The 23,529-nt window shown below is 37.0% G+C and overlaps 1 protein-coding gene across 1 annotated transcript in view; it reads left to right on the top strand.

Annotated features, from left to right (window-relative positions):
• The window catches only part of LOC115448630 (protein boule), a 34,040-nt gene extending 12,271 nt beyond the window's left edge, over positions 1–21,769 (top strand). Inside the window, exons 2-4 of the mRNA XM_037447006.1 lie at positions 19,117–19,179; positions 20,362–20,515; positions 20,839–21,769. Of these exons, the coding sequence (XP_037302903.1) occupies positions 19,117–19,179; positions 20,362–20,515; positions 20,839–20,987 (366 nt within the window). The 3' untranslated portion in view covers positions 20,988–21,769. The remainder of the gene's footprint in view (positions 1–19,116; positions 19,180–20,361; positions 20,516–20,838) is intronic.
• The last annotated feature ends 1,760 nt before the right edge of the window (positions 21,770–23,529 follow it).

The following is a 23,529-nucleotide window of genomic DNA, read 5'->3' as shown; positions in this document are numbered from 1 at the left end:
TTTTTTAAATAAATGGCGCTGGCGACGTGTAGGTCTAGGTACAAATAGCTATAATGTTTTAGAAATTTTTGCAATGGTAAAGTCTTTCCACGCGGGCGAAGCCACGAGCAAACACCTAGCTTTATAAAAGAATTTTAAGTCTCCTAACTCTAAACTGGTCGAGGTAACGGACCAAAGGCCTTAATTTAAAAAAAAAACAACCTCTAATCATCGACATGACCGCCATTAATCTGCAGTCATAATCCTATGTATTGTTTATCTGAAAAACAAAGGAATTTGTATTTAAAAAACTTTGCTTAATAGCATTTCAATTGTAAGTATCTGTAACAAAATTCACTTAAAATTTTATATCAACATCCAAATCTCGTCACAAACCTTTATAATATCAAAATTATAAAGTTCAGTCTTGGAAATTGAAAACAGATCCCCATTAGCTCAATTTGACGGTATTTGCGTTCTCATTGTTCCCCCTTGTATCTCTATTGATCAGCATTGTTCCTCCGTAGATTACACTCATCGGGCTTTTCAACGATTCAATGGGTTAGCGAATGATATCGGGAAAAGAGGGCCTTAAATTTTCCTCTTACTTGCATATTTTTACTAGCTGTGCCTGCGGCTTTGCCCGCGAGTAAATCAGTGTATCACATTTTTTTTACCACGTGAATTCCGACCCACGAGATTTTTGACAACCACGCGACTTCTTCAACGGCAATCATAATATTTCAGTCAATTTACATAAAATCGTAATGTACTTAAATACTCAAACCTTCCTCAAGAAATGCACTATCTTTTAGTAAAACCCGTACAAAAATCCTTCAGTAGATTTTGAGAAAATCGACCACATACAGACAGCTTTTGAGGACTTTGTTTTATATTATGTAAAGATATCATTACTAGCGACTGCTGACTCGCCCTGGTTTTACTAATTGAATTATTTATAGCCGGGTCTTATGCTTGCTACCAAACTTCACAGGATCACCTGCTAGTCTAATTTGAGTATTACCTTATAATACATTAAAATCGCTGCAGCCCTTTTTCTCTCTCTCATCGTTCCCTCAATGCTGAGGATCGTGACCCCTGTCACTTGGTCACGTCTTGGACAGCTGATCGCCTAGCATGACGGTCCTCCGCCAGATGCAGTGCCTCCGGGATAGCAGCCGTTTAAAAGTTCATAAATCCATACATTAATTTATCTTTACATATTATTTTATTAAATCATAGCAATTACATAAAACTCTAATGCAACTGAGTTCGTATACGCACTTTCAGAACTTAAATTAGTCAAATTCTAGTTCATATACATATACTTCACAATATTTGAGCCTATATTGTCTTTATTATTCCAAAAATACGTCACTAATTAAAATGACCAATAAAAATGCTCCTTTCGGTACTCCATTTTAATGAGAGATCGACACTATATTTTTCAAGCATGTTACTAAAAACTCTTTAGCTAGGTTTAACAGGCCAGATAATCTTAAAAGCTATTAGAGGAAATTTTATAAAACCTTAACCTCGGATTTTAAAGCTGTCCATTGAAATATTTTTTTGGCTAAAGATAACGAAATGGCCACGAGAATACTTGTGCCATAACTGGAACTACCGAAATATTCTTTTTATGTACACGATGCGCTCGTTTGCTAGTGATGTGCCGTGTACAATCGAATCTATTTAGTTTCGAGTTAACATCGACTAACTATTCGTATCCGATCGAAAGTTCGATTTCTGGCCGAAGCCGATATCGATTATAAAAACTACCTTTCTCAAATATAGTAACATACATACATAACATCACGCATTTTATCCCCGAAGGAGTATGCAGAGGCGCAACTAGGGCACCCACTTTTCGCCTAGTATGTTCCGTCCCATGATGTGATAGGGGGCCAGCCTATCGCCATATCGGGCACAAATTCCAGACTCCGGGCTGATACTGAGCAGAAAAACCCAAATATCACTTTGCCCGACCCGGGATTCGAACCCAGGACCTCAGAGCGCTATTGTACCGGACGTGCAATACAACTACGCCACCGAGGCAGTCGCAATATAGTAACATTTCAAAATAATGTAACATAACATTTGTTTCATTCGATTTCGCGTTCGCTTACAAACCTTCGGCCTATATTGACCGATAACCGAATGCTTTACCCAGAATAGCCGAAGCATAAACCGAAGCTTCGGTCGGAAACTATTAATTAGTCACCATACATTCAGTCGAGAAGCCTGTGACGCGGCGTTCCTTAGTTATTAGCGTGCATTGTTACTAATGCCTCGTTAGTCTGATAGCAAATTATAAGCCCACAACCGTGAATTTTGGATTCAATTCTCATAGAGATTGGAATTAGTGGTTGGCACAACGCTTTATCACGCTGTTTGAGGCAAAATAGACAAATAAGAAGTTGTCAAAGACTTATTATAGTATTTCTAAGTGTTGCTCGTGGTATCGCCCGTGTGATTATTCCTTCCCGCCACAACTCACTAAATCATTGTAGTACTTCTAATCCATAGCCGCCATCTGTACTTGAATGCTATTAATTTCAAATAAAAATATTTCCTACGAAATTAAATTACCAGGATAACAAGTAGATTATACTAATACAGGAGAATAATACTAAATCATAATCTATCCGTGTACGAAACATCCAAATTCCTTTGTTGGTGCGACGATATTTTTTATATCCGCCCGGATAGCGACCACCATACACAAGGCACTAAAACCCGCCATAGTGGCCCACGTAAGTGTGTCGTGTTTCGGAAACAGTTTGGGTATATCCAGTTTCATCAGGCCGGCATAATTGTGTCGAATGCCGAGGGGTAATCATCTCAAAAATCCGTTCGTCTTCTTCTGTGTTTATTTCTCAGATTTAAATATTTGCATTTATAATATCAGTAAGAAGTAAGATGTACCATTAGATGCAGTGTATAAAAAAGAAGCATTAATTTTTCGAACTCGATAACTTAGAAGTCTTGTTATAGAAATGTCAAAGAAATAATGTGACCTATTTGTAGGTATTTTAATGAGGGTTAAGTTTAACGTAATGATGTAGCGGCACGATAATGATATTTTTTAAATATTTGTATCAGAAATAATATTCGAATATACCACGAAAGCTTAGTTGGGAATGAAATGGATTGGTGAAATCAAGGTCTGCAAGTTCAAAACCCAAGCCACACCTCTTACTCTTCAAAATTATGTGTGCATAACCAATTATCGCTAGTTTTAAGAATGAACGAAAACATTGTGAGAAACCTACAGACCGAAGACTCCTTAAAGAATTTCGAAGGTTTGTGAAGCCTGCCAATTCACACAAAGCTAACTTTGTGGACTAAGGCCTAAATCCTTCGAGTAGTAGAGGATGCCCGCGTTGGCCTAATTTAGGTTTGGTAATTGGCATTATTATTATGTATTCGTTGTTGTGCGGCGGAGTAGCCAATATTAATTCATTACATTTTACTGAGACTATATAACTTTATTTAATTGAATTTGAGATCCTCAAAGCAAAATCTAATACAGGAAAGGCTTTGCAATCATTTCTCGTCTACCACCAAATTAACTTCATATTTGATTATATTCGTATTACTGAATTCAACCTCAATTCGATTCTAAAAATAAATAGTACAACACTACCTGTAGAGTTTGTTGCATACGTCATCGATGTTCTATCAGGATTAAACTCCATGCTCCGCTATATGTAGGCAAGTATTTTTATATCTGAAATATTCTGTTTTATTTTAGTAACACGTGTTTTTAAATTTATAGTTCCTTTTTGTGGAGATATAGTCTAATTTTGTTAATACTTTTCTTGCTTGTCACATCATTGGATTTTCACTTAACAGTGGGTGCGTTGGTTGTGGCCTCTATCTACCTCTCTGGAGATAAAGGCATGATCTTTAATATTTCCGGTTGACCTTTTGCAAACAACAGAATGAGGCAGTCTAAATCTTAGTAATTACATTATAGGACATTATTATTAAATTAACTGACATTGGTTCAAGGTCTTTCAACATTTAAAATGATACAGCTTACTCTTAAGTAGAGAAATACATACGCAAATATTTAACAACCAGACATACTGACATGGATTGTGCTGGTGTTAGGATATATTTTATATCCGCCCGAATACCCACCACCGTATTAAAACCCGCCATAGTGGCCCACAAGTGCGTCGCGTTCCGGGATCAGTTTGTGTCTATCTTGTACCAGGCCGGCATAATCGTGTCGACTGTCGAGGGGTAATCATTTCTCGTCAGTCGACATTCTATTGGACCCCACTCCACCTACCATCAACTTTGTCGTGCACCTTTAAAAAAAATACATTTGTATTCCATTGCTAATTATAAAGAAATCTGACGTTATACAAATTAAATCTCTTTTATGGTATGTTGCTGCCTTTGTACCCTTAATCTCTACAACCTACAGATAATCAACAATTTCCTAAGCCTTCGCGAAAAAAATATTTCCTACAAAGCTCCCCTACAATCGAATATCGGTACAAAGAGGGCTTAGCGAAAAAACGCTTTGAAGGGCTCCGAAGAGTCACTCCCGGCATTTAGAGGGTTTGAAACAATCCCCCCGACTTGAGAGGCTTTTGGGGGAATGTTCGCAGGTTTTGTTATATTTAAACAAGCTTGTATTGTTTGGAAAGCGGTGATTTTTTAGAGGAAATTTTCTTATCATTTTAAATAGAATGTGGGTGTTTAAAATATGTTGGATTACTTTAAATGTCTGAGGGCGTGCTTCACAATGTCTGAGTAAATGCTAATCGTCGAATATAATGATTGATTCCTTCCTAATCGAATTTCTGTCACGGCGGCCAATCTCAACGGAGATCAGCCACGCAGGACATATTATAGTGCACAAGTGTGTGCGCAATACACAGGTGCACTCCTTGTTCCTGCACTCTAATGGTCATGAAGTGCAATCCGACATGACCAGAGAGAGATCAGGGGACCAACGGCTTTACGTGCTTTCTAAGGCATGGGGGTATCACACAAATAACTTCTTGACTCCTAGCTATGACTAAGTAATTTTTAAAATGGAAAAACCCAGTCACAATTATTTGGCCCGTCCCGGGATTTGAACCTAGGACCTTAGCGCGGTAGTTGTAATACCGTGCTCAATTACAACTACGCCAACGAGGTAGTCTATAGAATGCGATATGAATAAGGCCCCAGTGTACCGGAATTATAGTTTTTTTTTTTCTTGGCACGGAAAAGTGACTCCACTGCATCTGATGGTAAGTGGAGTGGAGCTCAATAGAATGTCGACTTACGAGAGATGATTACCCCTCGACAGTCGACACAATTATGCCGGCCTGTTTGAACCGGATATACACAGGCTGGTCCCGGCACGCGACACACTTGTAAGCCACTATGGCGGGTTTAAACACCTTATGTTCGGTGGTCGCTATACGGGCGGATATAAAACATATCCTACAACCAGCAAATTCCATTAAAGCCATTTTATAAAACACTTAACGTATGAAAGAGAAAAAACTGAACCGCTGCTACAACGGGGCAACAAAACATGAACAAGTACGACAGATAACTTTAAAATCATAACTATTTTGTTTCATTTTGGCGTTCACTATGTGCCAAAAGATTTGTGGGTTGACTTCGAAGAAATTTGTTTTTTACTTAAAATTTGGCACATGTATTTCGGTTGAAAACTGCTCGTAAATGGGTGTTATTCAGAGACAGATTTTAAAAGAAATAGCAGACAGTATAGTAGTGGAGAAAGGTGAAATTTTCTGAGAGAGAATCCGACAGAACATATTGATAGTAATATGCATAAAAGCGGCGATAGCCTAGTTGGGTATGGAATGGACTGCCAAGATGAATGTCCGCAGGTTCAAATCCCAAGGGCACACACATCTGACTTTTCTAAAAAATCATGTGTGAATTCTTTGTGAATTTATCGTTCGCTTTAACGGTGAAGGAAAACATTGTAACGAAACCTGCACATCTGAGAAGTTCTCTGTAGGAATTTCGAAGGTGTGTGAAGACTACCAATCCGCACTAGGCCAGCGTGGTGGACTAAGGCCTAATCCCTCTATAATACAAGGCTGATATTATTATTATTATTATTATTATTATGCATAAATGCGGTCTACAAATCGTTCTGATGTTAATTAGATTCTATAGAAACTCTACATAAAAGGCAGCTGGCAGGAATCGGCTTATATGGACCCTTCGCCACACTTAGGATGGGCGGAGAAGGCCAGGAAATATTCACGAGCATTCATGGGCCTCAATGGGTAGTTACAACCATGAGTTATACACACTGGACGGTGTGCCTACTGCCTAGGGCTGCGGCAATTGTCCCACCCGTGCATGGGCGTGCATTTGGTGTGAATACCGAGCGCACTAGAATTGCCCCGGGAGGTAAGCCAAAGCTAGTTTAGAATATAGTAAACTCTTTCAAGTTTAAAGACGGCTTGAAAATTAAATTAGTTCACCTCCTTTTGCGACTAACTGTACATACCTACGTCATAACTCTTGACTTATATACATAACATACAAAAAGCGAAAGGAAGCAAATCCCTGTACGCGCACGAAATCTATTAGAATTGGTCGCGTCGGCACGAATTATGTATTCAATGTTTGGAGTCTGCGAGGGTAATGCGGGCCTGATATTGGGCACGCGACCTCTGACGCACGGGCTAGCCCTACGGCTGGCAGATATTATATTTTTTTTTTATTGCTTTGAATGACGCGACGTACTTCCCGTCCGCCTGATGGTAAGCGATACGACCCGTAAACAGTAGAAACACCATCAAACCTTGAATTCAAAGTATTGTTTGGTATTCCACTGCGCTCGCCATCCTGAGACATGAGATGTTTAGTTTTATTACGTACACTAATTACATTGGCTACAATGTCCTTCAAGCCGAGACACAATAGTGACTATACGCTGCTGCTTGGCGGCAGAGATAGACATTGCGGTGGTATATACCCAGGCGGACTCTGACATATGAGAGACGTACCACCAGTAAAATATTTTATCGAAACTGAATGACGAGACCACCAACTCGTTTGTCTGTTAATGTATTCATGGAACGTAAACCGAATTATGAGAGTATACCTTATGTGCTTAGTAATTATTATCAAGTTTCTTTGATGCGCCTATCTTATTTATCTCTGTGTCCTGTTAAGTGGGAGAGAGTGTCTTTCGTATTAAATCTCCGATGTACCTACATTTGTATTTAAAGTCCAAATAAATAATAACATTATCTATAATGTTAAAGGTGGGATAAGTACTGCTTTGAAAGTTGTCAGAAGCAGCCAAAACGATGGCAGCTACCAAGTTATTTCTAATCAAAATAAACGTTATCGAATGTTTGTGTATATTTCATTGTAACAGGCCGGCAAAATTGTGTCAACTGTCGAAGAGTCCTTCATCAGTCGACATTCTACTGGACCCCACTCCACTTACCATCAGGTGCAGTGGGGGAACTGCCGTGCCCAAAAAATCAAAATTTAAAACTTACCAACTTACTGTAATATTAATGTAGATAACGTGATTCGCGAGTACCTCCAACTTGTAAATATTAAGGTAAAGATTTATATTATGTTTCCAAAGAATTGCTATTTTAACACCGATAAAGTGATTTATCAGTCGACGAACTCGCTTTAAATTAATTAGTCACGCAATATATATTTAATTTCCAAGTAAAGCTGAAATCTAAAATATTTCTTTATAGATTTGAATTTAAGATAATGTTTTAAACCTTATTTTAGTAATATAAATGTTTGAATGTTTGTTACAAATAAGCTTCTGCGCTTTTGGACAACTCAACGGATTTGGACGATATTTGGGACACAGGTGACCATGTCCTGGATTAACACATAAGCTACTTTTTATCTAGGTAGTTTACTTCTATGGGGAATAATTAAATTTTAAATGTAATTTTCAAAAAGATGGCGTTATCGTCGTAGTGTTTCAAGGACTTTTGTATCTAGAAAGGCTTTTCGTACAGACGAAATAGCGAGCAACACTAGTTAGTAACTACAAGTTCTTTTCAACTGAATCATCCTTAAGGTGGACATATTTTTATACTACCTACTAATATAATATATGCTTATAAGTACCATGATTGCCCACAAACATTAGCAACAAGAGCTTGGAATTTATAGAACTGTTATGACCTGAGATACAGGCTACAATAAACCCGAAAATGACAGTTGTTGCACGGTGATGCTTAGTCGAAGGAATATATCTAGACTAGCACAGACCATGCAAAAATATTGATAGTTCAAATATTTATCTATCGGTTTTTCAAAGAAACATTGAATGTTTCCAAACATAAAGACATTGTACACACACGTGTTAAACTTATAACAAGACTCTTAAAGCGTCGAATGTTAAAATAAAAACATGACAAATTGCATCAAAATCATGATGACGACAAATTTCCAAAAATACGTCCCTCAGTACAGAACAAAAGTTGATGAATACCGATACCCAATACATAATATCTATTCATCGCATGACCAGACAGTTCCTTTGTTCCCGATACTATTCCGGGATCAGCCAGTTCATCCCTGCTAATATTTGCTTGTACTGGGTTAGGCTTCTCTTATGTGACAGAATTTCATTCATACAATGTTCTTCTCGATGTTGTCGCTTGCAATATTTTCAAAGGATTTAGAGATGTTAGAGAAAAGTGTCTGTAGGCTTGAGAGACCGAATTTTGTTTGTAGTATTTTCTAATTACATTTAAAGAGCCTTCAACAGTGGTGTTGGGTTTTACTGCTCAGTATCAGCCTAGAGTCTGGAAAATGTGTCCGATATGGTGAGCCTATTGTGTGCCTTGGTTACACCTCTGCCTACCCTCTTCAGGGGATAAAAGGTGTGATGTGTGTTTCTTTTTATTTAGATTTAAGAGCCTTTATGACGCCACGCACTCAGGTTATCTTGGAGTTTGATGTAAATTTATAGACAGAGATGATTTAATATTGGCTGACTTATTAATTTTGCGGCATATGATATAGAATGCCCAAGTAGGCACTAGAACTAGGATTATATAAGGCTGTCTTCTTATAAAGCTAATCTTGTTTTATTATAATAAATCTGGATTATCTCATAATATTTTACAAATAAATGAGCTTGAAATTGCCAAGAAGTAGAATTGTATTCCTATACACATTTCATTACGGACGGACGTCCGATTATTTGCTTAAGAATGGCTTCTCTACTACTGCCTAGATTATATTAAATTCTTACGTCACTGAGTTATTATGGTTTTATGTAAAGGAAGTCGTTAGAATAATCCGATGGAATGCGTAAATGGAATTGTAGGTCTATTTTCGCGTGGCACGGGAGCACTGTTTTTAACGAGTACTCCGACTAATATAGCGAGACTACATAAATCGATGGTACACAGAATTGTGCCTTCCTTACTAGAGGACAGACTGGTCTTTGAGTCTGAATTATCAGAATGAGCATTATAGCTGGAGTTTACGATACGCTGAGTAATTGAGCTCGTTAAGCCCTTGGTCCTGCGCCTGGTATCTCTTCGGTCATGTCGGATTGCCGTCTCACCAGACTATAAGAGTGAAAGAACAGAGAGTGCACATGTGTATTGCGCACACACTTGTGCACTATAATACATCTTGTGTACCTGGCTGATCTCCGTTAGGATTGGCCGCCGTGGCCGAAGTTCGGCTAGAAGGGATTCATTCATTAATGGCGAGTAATTATTACAGGCGCTGAATGGGCGCGCATGTTTTAGTTTTTTGGGATAAAACGTTGCTCCCTTTCCTGGGTCTTAAACTATCTCTATACAAAATTTCATCGAAATTCGTAGTTTTTAAGTTTATCGTATTCAGACAGTCAGACGCAGGTTGACTTAGTTTTATAGTATGTATGGATTGTGTATGAAAACATTCAGTAGTGGAGGTGTAAGTCACGGGCTACTCAAATTGACCGCAATTCATAATACTTATTCCCTGGTAATGTATTTTTATATTTAACGTGATACTTCAAACTGAAAAGGAAAAATTCGCGCAATAAGTGAATGCGTGAATGAATGGAATATAAAATAAATTTATGAATAAGGTGCTCTTTATAAAATTAAATCTTATTATACTTTTTATTACCCTGGTTTTGAAAAGCAAACCTACAGTTTCTAGTCAGTTCTCTGGCGAAAACCGCTCTTCAAGCTACCACTCACAAAGAACCTAAATAAAATATCAGTCGGAACATTACATCATTATAAAAATAAAATTGACTGTAATATAAAATCTTTGTACACGCATCACGCATTATTCCCGAAGACGTAGGCAGAGCTGCAACCAGAGCACCCACATATCGCCATGTGTATTCCGTCCCATGATGTGATAGGGGGCCTTTCGCCATAACGGGCTCAAATTCTGGACTCTAGGCTAATATTGACTAGAAAAAAAAATAAGCCCAAAACCTGGGACCTCAAACGATGAAGTACCGCACGCAATAAAACAACGCCCTTGAGGCAGCAAAATCTTCTTCAAATGCCTCTTCATTGTTGAAGGTTAGCCATCAGCTTCCTGTATTTCTCCCTATTATTGGCCTGGCGGAACAGGTGTTCAACGGAGATGATACCGGTCCACTCCCGGATATTTCACAGCCACGATTTTTTCCTTCGCACGTCTTTTCTCCTCCATCTTGCAGCAAAATCTTAGTGTAGTCTTAAAATACATTTTCTCTGACTCAAAAAAGGTTGATAAGTTTCCGTTCAAACCCGAACTATTAATGAACAGAGCAAATGGACGCTATTAACTTGGTCAGCGTCTTTCGTTCCGTTCGGCTGGATGTTTCACCAGAACCAATCAAGCGAAATGACACGTTATTTCTTATTTTTAATCAATCTAAGACCGTATTAAATGATTGATGAACTCAGTTTCGTTCTAAAGTAAGGTATCAGTTGAGACGCTGTCAGATTGTTGGCTGATGATAGATACATTTAATACCATAAAATCAATATCGTAACCATTACTGCTTTTGACGGAATTGAGTTCGGAGTAAGCTTGAATCGAAAAGACGTAGGCATCTTCGGAGGAGTAATTAGTGGATTTTTATTCTTTAACAATTCTATCATGCGTGTGAATCTGCAAGCATCTACTAGTGTATAATATTTACTGCCAACCAATGTGGACATTCCCAAGTTGGGTAATCAAAAGTCGGGCTACCTTATTACGACTGTACCTAAGGGTCATCACTTCGAAATGTCCTCAGGGATAAAGGTCCAGATTCAACAAAACATGTTTCCCGACCCGCGACAGTAAATCCGCCGACATCTAATCTTTTAAGGAACAGAATCCTTCCTCTCTTTAATTAAGGAAAGAATTCAACCCAATTCTACAATAGGAATAACCTTTACAAAAAGTTTGGTACAATTAGGAAATATTGTGTTTTCATTTCCATTTTTCCTTATTTTATTTATGTTGTTAAAATCATCTTAGATTTTCTGTCTTCTATTAAGATGAAAACTAATGATCCACGTGCATTCATTTATTTTATTAGTTGACTTCTTTGTTTTGTTTATATTAAATTAAAAAAAAACAAGGTTTTTATAAAAACACGCTACATATTGATGATTTCTCTGAATATTAGATGTTGTTTTGTCACCATTTGCCGGATAACTTGTGCACTGAAGTTTCATACCTCGATGGGTAATTATCTCTCGTCAGTCGACACTCTATCTGGAGAATACTCCGCTTGTTATCGGGTACAATGGGGTCCCTTGCCGAACTGGATAAAAATACCATATCATTGATTTCTTATGTTTACGCTAATTTTAGACATTGACATATTAGTTTTCCCTGAGACTCGCCGAGCTTCACTGCTCGGAGTCATAAAATGCGTGTCACTGCTTATCCTGGCTTACAAGAGTTGTAGTGGTGGGTGTGAGGGCGGAAAAGTCTCTGTCTAATTTTAGACATTGATTTAAAATTATTTTTTACGGATTTTATCGCGGTTTTTTATATTAAAATTTTCTCCCAACGTTTTGAAGACTGCAGCCTTCGTAGTCGCGGGGAGGACTGAGGTGTTGGTCACCCGATAAGTCAAAGCTACAATATCTACCTACATTTTACTTTTTTTTTTAGCTGCTGACGGTCCTGTCTACGCAGAATGTTCACACAATGTCATCAAGACGCTGTGAGCTCATGTGATGAATCCGCAAAAATAGTTTTATTTAAATCATATTATTCTTATTTACCTCTTATTAAAATATGCCTTATTTCATCCTGTCCAAATAACGGTACAATAGAACCCTCTAAAGGTCAGACAAACAACATACTATCAATGTTTATTTAGTACTTTTGAAATCCTAAAAATAGGTCGCCTGTCCCCAGGCTCGGCCTGTCTAGAATGCTAATATAGAGCTCGATTCTTGCACGTTTGCACGACTCTATTTCCTAAGGGTTTAATAACAAATTGCCTGCTGAGTCAGTATCGGGAAGTTATATTGCTCTCCCTCGGGAATGCTCGGGAATATTGGAATTGTCATCGGTCAGGGTCGTGTTTTATGCTTTAAAGGATGCTATATTATCCAATTTGTATGATTATACGACCATACCAAGTATAGTTAGTTTTATTTATTTATTTATTGTCTTGCCTAGTTTGGGTACCCCTGGTAATTTGCGTTGTTGTTTATAATTTTCCTGTAATTTTATTTATTTTTGTATATTTTATGCTCTTATGTAAGTCTGATTTGTAATAAACTATTTGAATTTGAATTTATTTGTTAGGTACAGTTACAGACTACAGACTAAACAAATATAAGATCATGCCACACAAAAAAAAACAAACTATACATATAGTATAGTTAGTTGCGCTACAGTATCAGTCATACTGGTACTGCAGCAAGAAGCTGAATAAGGGTTCCCATTGTTGGCACAATGGGTATAATTGTGTTTTTTTCTTTATATGTTTTGTTTTTCTCTGCTTATATTGTACATTTTATAATGTTACTGTCCCAATAATATATCTTTCTTTCTTTCTTATAGATCGGACAGCAGGACCAAAATTGTGCTTCAAAAGTTATTAATGGGTAATAAGTCGTCTTATTTGAAATGTGACAAGATGTCACAGCGTTCTTAGATATTCAGAAAATATAATTTACAGAAAAATGCTAATATGCGCATTAAAAACGTGCAAATGATGTGGAAAGAATATGATATATTTTACATTGGTGTTTGCTATTTCACTGTAGATTGAGTAACCATCGTATAAGTGCCAATATTTCGCATGACAATGTTCCCAGTGTCCGCTCTATATAATTTTAAAACTCTTTGATTAATTTATAGTTTTTATACGGTCGGAAAACTGATCCAACTGCACCTGATGGTAAGCGAAGAGGGGACGAGATAGAGTATTACAAGACAAATATAATTATCCCTCACCAGTCTACAGAATTATGTATTGTATTAACATACGAGATAGTTTCATATAAGCCTACCTGTGAAAGTTTAAGAGCGAAGTGCTGTAATATTATTAATAGGTATATCTATAAGTAATTCAGTGGTTAATATAAATCTCATAATAAATTTCGATTAAATTGATTATACGTGCTGGATGCAGATCGCTTTCGACAGGTCCGTCTGGAAATCTTTAGGGGAGGTGTATGTTTAGCAGTGGACTTTATGTGGCTGATGATGAAATGAAAATTAAAATTAAACTATTTTTCGGATTTTATCGCGGTTTTAATACCTTAGTTTTCCCCCGACATTTCGAAGACTTCATGGTCACGGGGGGGACTGAGGTGTTGTGCATCCGTAAAGTCAGAGTTACAATATCTACCTACATTTTACAATTATACAACTTTTTAAATTTTAGTTGTTGGTGGTCCGATCTACGCCGAATGAGCTCACAGTGTCTTGAAGTCTGGCAGCCGGTCTTTTGAAACGTCAGGAGAAAACTAAAATATTAAAACCGCGATAAAATCCGAAAATAGTTTCATTTTTATGTCTAACATTCGCGTAAACATAAGATATGATGAAATTGATATAGTCATATATTTTTCGTTCATCAACAACCCAGAATTTGGATCTGCGTACGATAAATGACAATAGATTTATCTCCTTAAAATTAATTTCCACAGCTAGCGAAATGTAGATGACACTCTACTCTACTCTGCCTACCCCTAACATAGAGAGAAAGCGTGATTTTGCTAAAACACTTAAAATAACACGTATTGCCCAGAAATCTGGTAGTAAGTACTGTAATGGGCCGAGCCCACAATATTAGCCGAAATGGGCCTATTCGAGGCGATTCGACACGACTCTACCAATACCCCTCTGGTCACGAACGGGACGGACTCGACAACAAATTTCAGGGGCGTTTTTACTAATTAATATGGCCACATTTTTTCTGCCAACATGCATTAAGCCGGCGTGGTAAGTGCTAAATTTAGTTGTTGAGAAGAACTTTGCCTATCGTTGGTTCAATACATAATGTGACGCTGGTAATATTACTAATTATACGGCTTTTGGCATAATTCGATGTGATGTATAGCAGTGGATGTGACCAATGCCAATAGTTTATATGTAAGAAATCGCTAAAGAGTAACTTATGGTTATTTGTATGATATATAAAAAAGCATTTTTTCTATTTAACTTCGAGGCAAGGAATATACTTAGGCTTCAGTGGCGAAGGGTGAAATTCCCCAAAAGATCACCTGTGGCAAAAAAAATGCCTTAGTTAACATATCGCGGCCAATTTTACAGAAAAGACAAATGTAAACAGACTTAAAAGGGAAACCGGTAGGAATCGGGTTGTTTGGACGCTTCACCACCATTAAGGCTTACCTGATATAAGCGTCGCAAAGGCCCTTAAATATTAACAATACCACCCATTCCTTTTTTTAAAATCCTTATTGAATTAGCTTTGTCGTAGGTTACGATTATGTTGCTCCGTAGTCCACTCCGATCGGCACCTACTTACCTCACATCATACACCCAAAATACTTTAAACTAAATAAACCAGTGGAGTAGCATAATGTTAACCTATTGCGCCGGGTACAATGCCTTCACTCAAAACAAAAAAAAATATTTCACTCCTACTTTGTGGTAGAATGACAATGCAGTTATACTTACTCACATGGACTCTCATACGACAACCCTACCGCGTAATATAAAAAATAAAATATCTTACTCCACTCGCTACTTCTTCAAATATATATTCAAGCAAAACAACACATTTCCTCACAAAATATTTCTAAAAGCGTACATCATTTGCATCGCAGACCCCCGACATAACACCTAAATACATCTCTGTAATCAGGTTGCTAGAGATTTCAAATATACAGGGTAAAGCACTCCAGCCTTTGTCGCGTTATATTAGGAAGGGCATTGCAAACGTTTCAGGTGGGGGAGAGTGAGGACGGGTCGAGGGGGGGGGGACGGGGCGGGTTGTTGTTGGCCTTTATTGATTCTTTTCATTGTAAAAAAGGAGACTGGTCCGATTTGAATGCTTTAATGTGGTATTTTGGGAAAGTAAATTATATTTGGGTTGGTTTTTGGATTAACGTGATATATGTATATAGATTATAATGTTCAGAACTGACTGGGTAAGCTATAAGATTGTTACACATTAGAACACACACAAAGTTGTGTATAATTTCAATGCTACTTTAACTTTACTTAATAATAATAGAAGGGCTGTATTACATACTGTACCACTTCTGGGCATGGGCCTTGTCTACTAATAAGGGGTTAGGACAGTCCACCACGCTGGCCTAGTTCAGGCTGAATTCGCCACTTAGTTTTGCAAATATGTGTTTAATTTGAAGAAATTTTACCTAATTAAAGTTAAAAAGCATTCAATAATGTACCTTATTTTACTAATACAATAATATTTTAAATATAGAACTTAATTTTATTAATATTTTGACTGCTGTGTAATGTCCTTGAAACTATAATTTAAAAATGTATTTGGTTCGTCCTCTCACGCGGCATCTGAAAACTGATTAAATTTATAATATATTTCAGTATACGCTTAATTTATGGGCCTAAAAGGCCGCCTTTATTCTCTAAATAGCTTAGAATTTATTTATCTAAAAATAAATTTTGTTCCGCTGAAGTCGCAAGCAAACAGAAGTACTACATGATATTTTTAATATGCAACGTTCAGAGAAGCAATGCAAGAAACTCCATTTAAAGGTACGATTGCGAACGTCATTTCTGTCAGCCTGAAGAGGCCTCATTAGACGATATTTCAAGGAAACTCTTTCATTCCTTACTTAAAAAGTACATGGACAGAATATACATAATAACTTTGCTTGTGGCTTCATCCGTGTACAATTTTTTTTCTCAGAACCAAACCCATTACAATTAATATTAAACATTTTTTTCGGATTTTATCGAGGTTTTAATGTTTAAATTTTCGCCCAACGTTTCGAAGACTTTGCAGCCCTCGTTGTCATGGAGAGGATTGGCGTACCACAAAGGCTAGTTTAAGGCCGAAAAATAGTTTGATTTTAATGTCTACCATTCACGTTAACATAAGAAATGATGACCCATTATAATGTTTTCCAGATAAAATGTACGACTCGTACCGACATTTAATACTCCCAAACATCTTTATGATTTTCTATTTATAACATTAGTAAGACCTAAGTGACTACCTCAGTGGCGTAGTTATGTTATGTGCGCAATACACCGGTTTGAAGGCGCTGGCTCTAATCACGGGTTGGACAAAGTGATATTAGGTTTAACAATTCAGTATCGGCTCGAAGTCTGGTGTTTGTTCCCGTTATGGGGGCACAAATAGTAAAATCTAGATGACGGGGCGAAATACACAGAGCAAAAAGTGTGTACTTTGCACCTCTACTCTGCCTACCCCTTTCTTTGGAGATAGGCGTGGTATAATTAATGTAATGAAATGTTTTGAAATGATGAAATGAAATGATTTATTTATTTGAATCTGTAAAATGTTATACATTATTTAGATTCCGTCAATATTAACTCTACCACCAGTTCGAAAAGCAGTTCTCACCAGAGAAAAACGGGCAAGAAACTCTGGTGTTGCTCTTTTCAATCAGTGTAGGGTAAAGACTACTACAAACTACAGTACATGATAAAGTGAGAAGGGAAAAAAAAAAGAAAAAAGTTTAGATATAAGTTTCGTTAGTTTTCCCCCCTCTAGTTCTACCTTCTAAGTCGTTTTGTACGTGTAAAATGAAATAACCTAACTCGGTAGGTCGATGTAATAAATGCCAACACAGACACCGCTAACAATTCCACCCAAACATTTTATAGCGCACAATAAGGATAATAAAAAGCCACTTTCAAACCCTACCGAAGCCCTACATTGTACATTTGATTGGCTATAAACTAATATGTGGCTACAACCGCCCATAATAGGGTTATTAACGGGGCCCACAGCCCCATTTCGTCGTACAATTACGTACCTGGACGGATTTTAATAGGAACTACTTTGGTGGCGAATTTGATTTTTAAAGGCCATTGTGTTGGACAAACGTCGTTTCGCTATTTTTATGTGGAGGATACATATTAGTAATATTTTTCCTATAATGCGTTACATATTTTCCATGCTGTGTATCATTCGCGTGATGGTTATGATTCCTTCTTAGCCAAATTTCTGCCATGGTAATCTCAACGGAGATCAGCCACGTAGGAGAAATTATAGTGCACGAGTGTGTGCGCAATACAAAAGCACTCTCTGTTCCTTCACTCTCATAGTCCGGTGAGACGGCAATCCAACATGACCGGAGATCGAAGGCCTTACGCGTTTAGATATTGGTTACTTATTCACCACTAGTATTTAATCACCAAAACTAAAAATCATGTCATCTCTCATTAGTTGGCAATATTTAGACCGTGCTCCACTTACTATAAGGTTAGGGATTGCAATCCGGTACAAACTTAAATCCGGCCGGATTCAGCCGGAATCACGAGAATTCTGCCGGATCCGGCCGGATCCGGATTGGTATTTTGGGTGTTCAACATAGCGCATATTTCTAACTTCATGGCATAATATAAGGAATAACCTACGGGGCAAAAATAGAAACGATTTTGTGCGAAAATCAACTCTTATTTATTCATAATTATTATCAGTCAGTTATTATATAATAGTCTCAAAGATTACAAACAACAGTTAATTATTCATGGTTAAAATTAAGTTAAACCCGTTCATAAAAACTAAATTAAATCAACATCATATTCTTCTATAATCCAAATTAAAATTTTCAAAATCAACAGCTTATGGATACTATACCCATGCATTCATTACAGCACAGATCACTTTTCTTGTTGGAAAAACGCTTTTAGAAAACAAATTGTATTAATAGTATCATCCTTTATCCTACTTCTCAAGAAACTGCAAATATAACCAGCGCCTGAAAAAGCCCTTTCAGCTTCAACACTGGTTGGTTTCATTAAAGTAAAAAAAAAAGTCATATATTAGAGACTAGTATTTCCCTCTATCTCCTTCAGTTTCATAAGCGATCATTTCTTTCTTAAGTTTTTTAGTACTTTCGCACGGTTTTGATAAGAGAAATTTCGTTTTTCTTAATATATCGGAACCGGCCACCGGATTCGGTGATATTGTTGGATCCGGTAGGCAACGAAAACGTACCGGATCCGCCGGATTACCGGATCCGCCGGATTACCGGATCCGCCGGATTACCGGATTGCAATCCCTATATAAGGTGCAATATGGTCATTGTCGTATACGCATTTTTTTTTTGTGACGAGAAGATACATCGGATACGTAATATTACCGTATTATAGTCCAAAATCGACTGCCGAGGGTCATCTCTCGTCAGTCCACACTATCTGGACCATACTCAGCTTACCAAAGTGCCATTGGGTCATTGTCGTACACGGATTTTTTTAATAACGACAGAGACCACATCGGATACCTAATATTACCGTATTATAGTCCAAAATCGACTGGCGAGATCATTCTCAGCGTATTTGGACCGTGCTCCACTTATCATCATGTGCTGCCGTACACGGAATTTTTTTGAGACGAGAAACCACATCGGATAATTTGTTATAGTCTAAATTTATTAAACAAGAAACAATGTTGATATAACGCTACTTCCCTTACCGCCTCCACCTGGCTCCAGCTTCCCTTCATTAATATTTGTCAATATTTAACGTTACTTGCAGAGTGGGGGCGTGATGTTCTCTCCACTGGGCCGGCTGCGGGTCGCGCAAGCTGTGCGGAAACAGGTAAACACTGCATACTGTTAGTAACTTTATTTACAAGTTTAATTTACTTGACTACTTCGCTGTGACGAAGGGTCTATATAACCCGGATCTTTCCAGCTTCCTTTTATGTAGAATCTATCATCAGAACGATTTGTAGACCGCATTCATGTATATTAGTATCAATGTTGTGTCCCTTATGGAAAAATTCACCTTACGCCACTCCTGCGCGGTAGTTATATTGTGCGTGTGCGTGTTGGAATTCCTGGGCTATATTGGCTTTTATTGTGTCAGCCCGGAGTCTGGAATTCGTGGCTGATATGGTGATAGACTCATTAGTATCTATGTTGTGTCGGTTTCCCTTATGCAAGAATTCACCTTTCGCCACTTTTACGTGGTAGTTATATTGTGTGTGCGGTACTATTCTGCTCTGAGGCCTCGGGTTCGAATCCCTGGTCGGGCTATATTGGCTTTTTCTTCTGTGTTAGCCCGGAGTCTGGAATTCGTGCCTGATATGGTGAGAACCTCATCCCGAATTATCTTTATGGTCAGAACAAATGGTGAAAAGAAAAAAAAAGTTAACGCTCTGATTGCACCTTTCCCTACCCCTTCGAGGGCAAAGACGTGATGTGTGTTTGGATAGCATTCATCAGTGGTGTGATTTGTAAGGTTTTTAACTACCTTTTAGAATAAACTTTGCTTCAGTATTCCATGCCAATACTATTTAAAGAGGTTTAATAAATAGAGCCTATATTCAATATCAGTAACGCTTAGATGATTCATCTTTTGGGGTTTATGGGCCCCGGTAATCATTAACTAGTTCTTCGTACAAAATACCCTCTAAGAAATAGCATCAAAACATTCATGAATCGGACTTAGAATCTTTGATTGATTTTAAATGATTGTTTACCCCAATTAAATTGTAAAATTTGATTCTTATTGGTGTTTCTATAGAATTCGCCACATGATGATCACCGCCTTCATAGATCCACATGATTGAATTATCGAAGCGTTACTCACATAAAAGGAAAAATAACAATTAAGTAAATAGAGGTCCCTTAATTGACCCCGAAAAGTAAGAGAGAAAATTGAAATTTGGTCTTTGCCAATCCTTTTCTTGACAATAACCTAAGATATTTTAATTTATTTCTATCTCTGTTTTATAAATTCTTGGAGAATTATGATTTGACTACTTCCTAATTCCAGATGAGTCAAATCCCAGTGCTGGGCACTGAAGCAGCTCCCCTGCAGGCTCCTCTGTGCTACCAGCTGCTGTGCGCGCCCCCCATAGCGCCGATGCCTGCGTGCGCGCCATGCGAGCTGCCACCGCCCTATGCTGTTTATCCACTGCCGTTTGACAGTAAGTTTTAGATTTTAGAAAATGCAATTTAAAAGGACTTAAAATTCGATTATTTTACTTTATATTGCTTTTACTACTATTTTAACTCAAGGATACTCAGAATAGATCCATTGTCAACAAATCTCTGTGATCGATACTGTTTCAACGGCACTGCACTTACGACTACATTGTTAAAATATTATATTCATTTACAAAAAATCGACTGTATACTGACTGTTATATCAACTGACGTAAAAAAATCAAAACTTGTACCAAGAAAACCCTTTCAAACCTATTTATTACCTATTTTATAACTACACAATTTAATCACAAACTGCTTCCAGCGACTCCAGCGATCTACGGCCCGCCAGCCCAATACGCACTGGTGCCGGCCCCATTCAGCGCGCCGTGCTGCGAACCTGCGTGTTGCGCCCCCCTGGACAAGCAGCCGCGGGTCCCCCCACCCCCACTACACCCCGCCTTTATCTACTAAACCATACTCCCACTTGGACACATTAGATTTTTTTTAAGTCAAACCGAAAATGCTTGAAGTTAAGTCAGTACTTGACTATTGTATGTGCATTTGGTTTGCGGTACATTATAACCTGATTAAGTCAGTCCATGACTTATTGAATGCTCTATAACTGACATCATTTTGGTAGCACACCATATTAATAACTTAAATTGTAACCAAATAAAAAAACATTTTAATGTGTTCAAAATTTCACTTCTATTGGATATGTATTTATTTATAATTGTTAGAACATTTCAATGTAATTACTGAAGTCATCGATGATGCAAATGTTGAAATTGTTTTTGATATTTTACGAATTGTTACTATACGGGTACCCCAGTATCATAATAGTTCCAAAAATAGTTGTCTTAGATGTCACTATCATAACATAACTCCTACAATACTACAGAAGTTCACGTAATATTTGTATTAATCAACTTCCTCATAGTCGACAGTAATGTTAACTGATTGTCAGTTGAGGTCTCTAATCTACCAGCCATGAAGCTATGCAGTAATTTTATTACTCTTCTATAATTAGGTTAAAGTGTTATATCTCAAGATAAGTAGTTATATTCCAAAATTCCATTGGAATACTATAGTACGTGCCATTTTATATTAAATGTGTATTGATGGGGTACCCCATGTTTTGCTGTTACATAGTACAGTTAAGTTATAAAAGTACGAATGAGAAAACCTAAAACCTATCCATTTGGATCTTTTTACATTTTTGGCTATAAAAGACATTTATTTACTTTCACTATTTATGTTAGTTAGCGTGGGTTTTAATTAGTCACAATACTTGCACCACTAGTTTATATTTCTTTATAATACCTCTTCTTAGTATGCCATTTTTCCTTAAATTTTAGTGTAATCATTTTCTCAAAACAAATTTGAGTTTTATGTTTATAAACTCGCTGCGTGTTAAATTATGTGAAGTTAAATGTAAGTCACTAGAAAACACCCCATCAGTGAAGACGTCATTAAATAAAACTAGAAAATTACCGTTCAAACTCAGTTATTGATTTCCTAAATAAGGGGTAACAGATACAGAAAAAATAACCCCTATTCCGTTGTGAAAAAATATATAAAGAAAATGTTAAATATATGTTTTTGTATTTTTCATATATCTTGTTGACTAATAAAAATAATGTTATTTATTATATATCACGCGTTCCTCTTCTAGTGATTTACAATGACTCAAGCTTGTTAAGAATTCCACGTTTATTGCTCAAGTCTTCCAGTCATCACGCTCAATCCGTACCCATCTCCGATGCGAAGTGTTCAGTGTGAGTTTAAGTAGATGTAAGCTTCGGATCACCGTGGATTCGCGTGCTATTGATGTGGGTTTATCGAATTGTTTTGTAATTTATTTCTTTAAATTGGCTAATTATAATTGCTGATGACGAAGATTGGTGGTAAAATATCTTTTCTCATTGGCATTTTAATCTAAACTCATTCATTTTATGTAATTTTAATATTACTATCGAAATTTTTATCGTGTAAATCGTCACAGCTATTCCTCGAACAAAAATCTAAATAAAATAACTAGTGGAATGTTTTTACAACACAATTTGATACAATCCTTAATGAAGTGCTTTCAGGCACAACGAAAGTAGCAAAATAGTTGCTAGATAAAACGTTACCTCTCGGAAAAGACACATTTGTTACTGCTTGTTATCCTTTAAAAGGATTACGTTTGTTTAGTGTAAGAGTGTTTTTTTATTCCCTAAAATAGAACAGAGGATATGATATTTTTTGTATAATGTTTTAGTTTATAAATTGTTGCTGTTGTTGATTGAATCTGGGTCCAAGATGTGATACAGACAAATGTTACAAGATGCATCTCTATTCAGTTGTCAGGGATCAGGCCTCACATTCGGGGTCTTTGTTGTGTTATCCGCTATGATCAAAGCAATAATTCGAGTGGACTTGTAGTTTCGTGATCGCAAATTTTAACAAATTCGTTTCTGTAAGTATAGGACCAAATGTTGGCCAATAATAGCAATAGTTGGCGGTTAGTTGGACAAATCTCTATACGTAACGGTGTTGTAATGAATGTTAATCTTTTTATATCGTATTCTATAACTTCTGTGGACTCTACGTGTTTTATTGGGCGCGTGAATTTTTTCAATTCATTTCATATTCTTATAGTTATTAATAATTTTAGCACATGTACCCCATAATAGTGATGGCTTACCCCAAAGAGATTTTTAATTAGTAAAAGGTGTACCATAGCCGTAATACTGTTAAATACTTAATTTATTGTAGAAACTCGCTTGCACAAGTACTAATAAAAGTATATATATTTTTTAAAGAGATTCAAATTATTGACTCATGGGTTCTTCCGAAAAATAGAATTATTTATTACAAAATTTAATTTCCAGAAACCACAGTGATTTGTAGGAGAATAGCCAAACCATATTTCAGATTATACAACGTCTGAATCCATGGTAGGTTTCCCTATTCAGGTCACAGGCTGGAAATAGGTGCCCAAAAATGTAATCATTGGTCACCGCCTTCG

This window comes from Manduca sexta, unplaced genomic scaffold, assembly GCF_014839805.1.
Source record: "Manduca sexta isolate Smith_Timp_Sample1 unplaced genomic scaffold, JHU_Msex_v1.0 HiC_scaffold_51, whole genome shotgun sequence".
Taxonomy (NCBI): Eukaryota; Metazoa; Arthropoda; class Insecta; order Lepidoptera; family Sphingidae; genus Manduca; species Manduca sexta.
The sequence above is the reverse complement of the archived record's forward strand: the minus strand, read 5'-3'. Positions and strand labels throughout refer to the sequence as shown.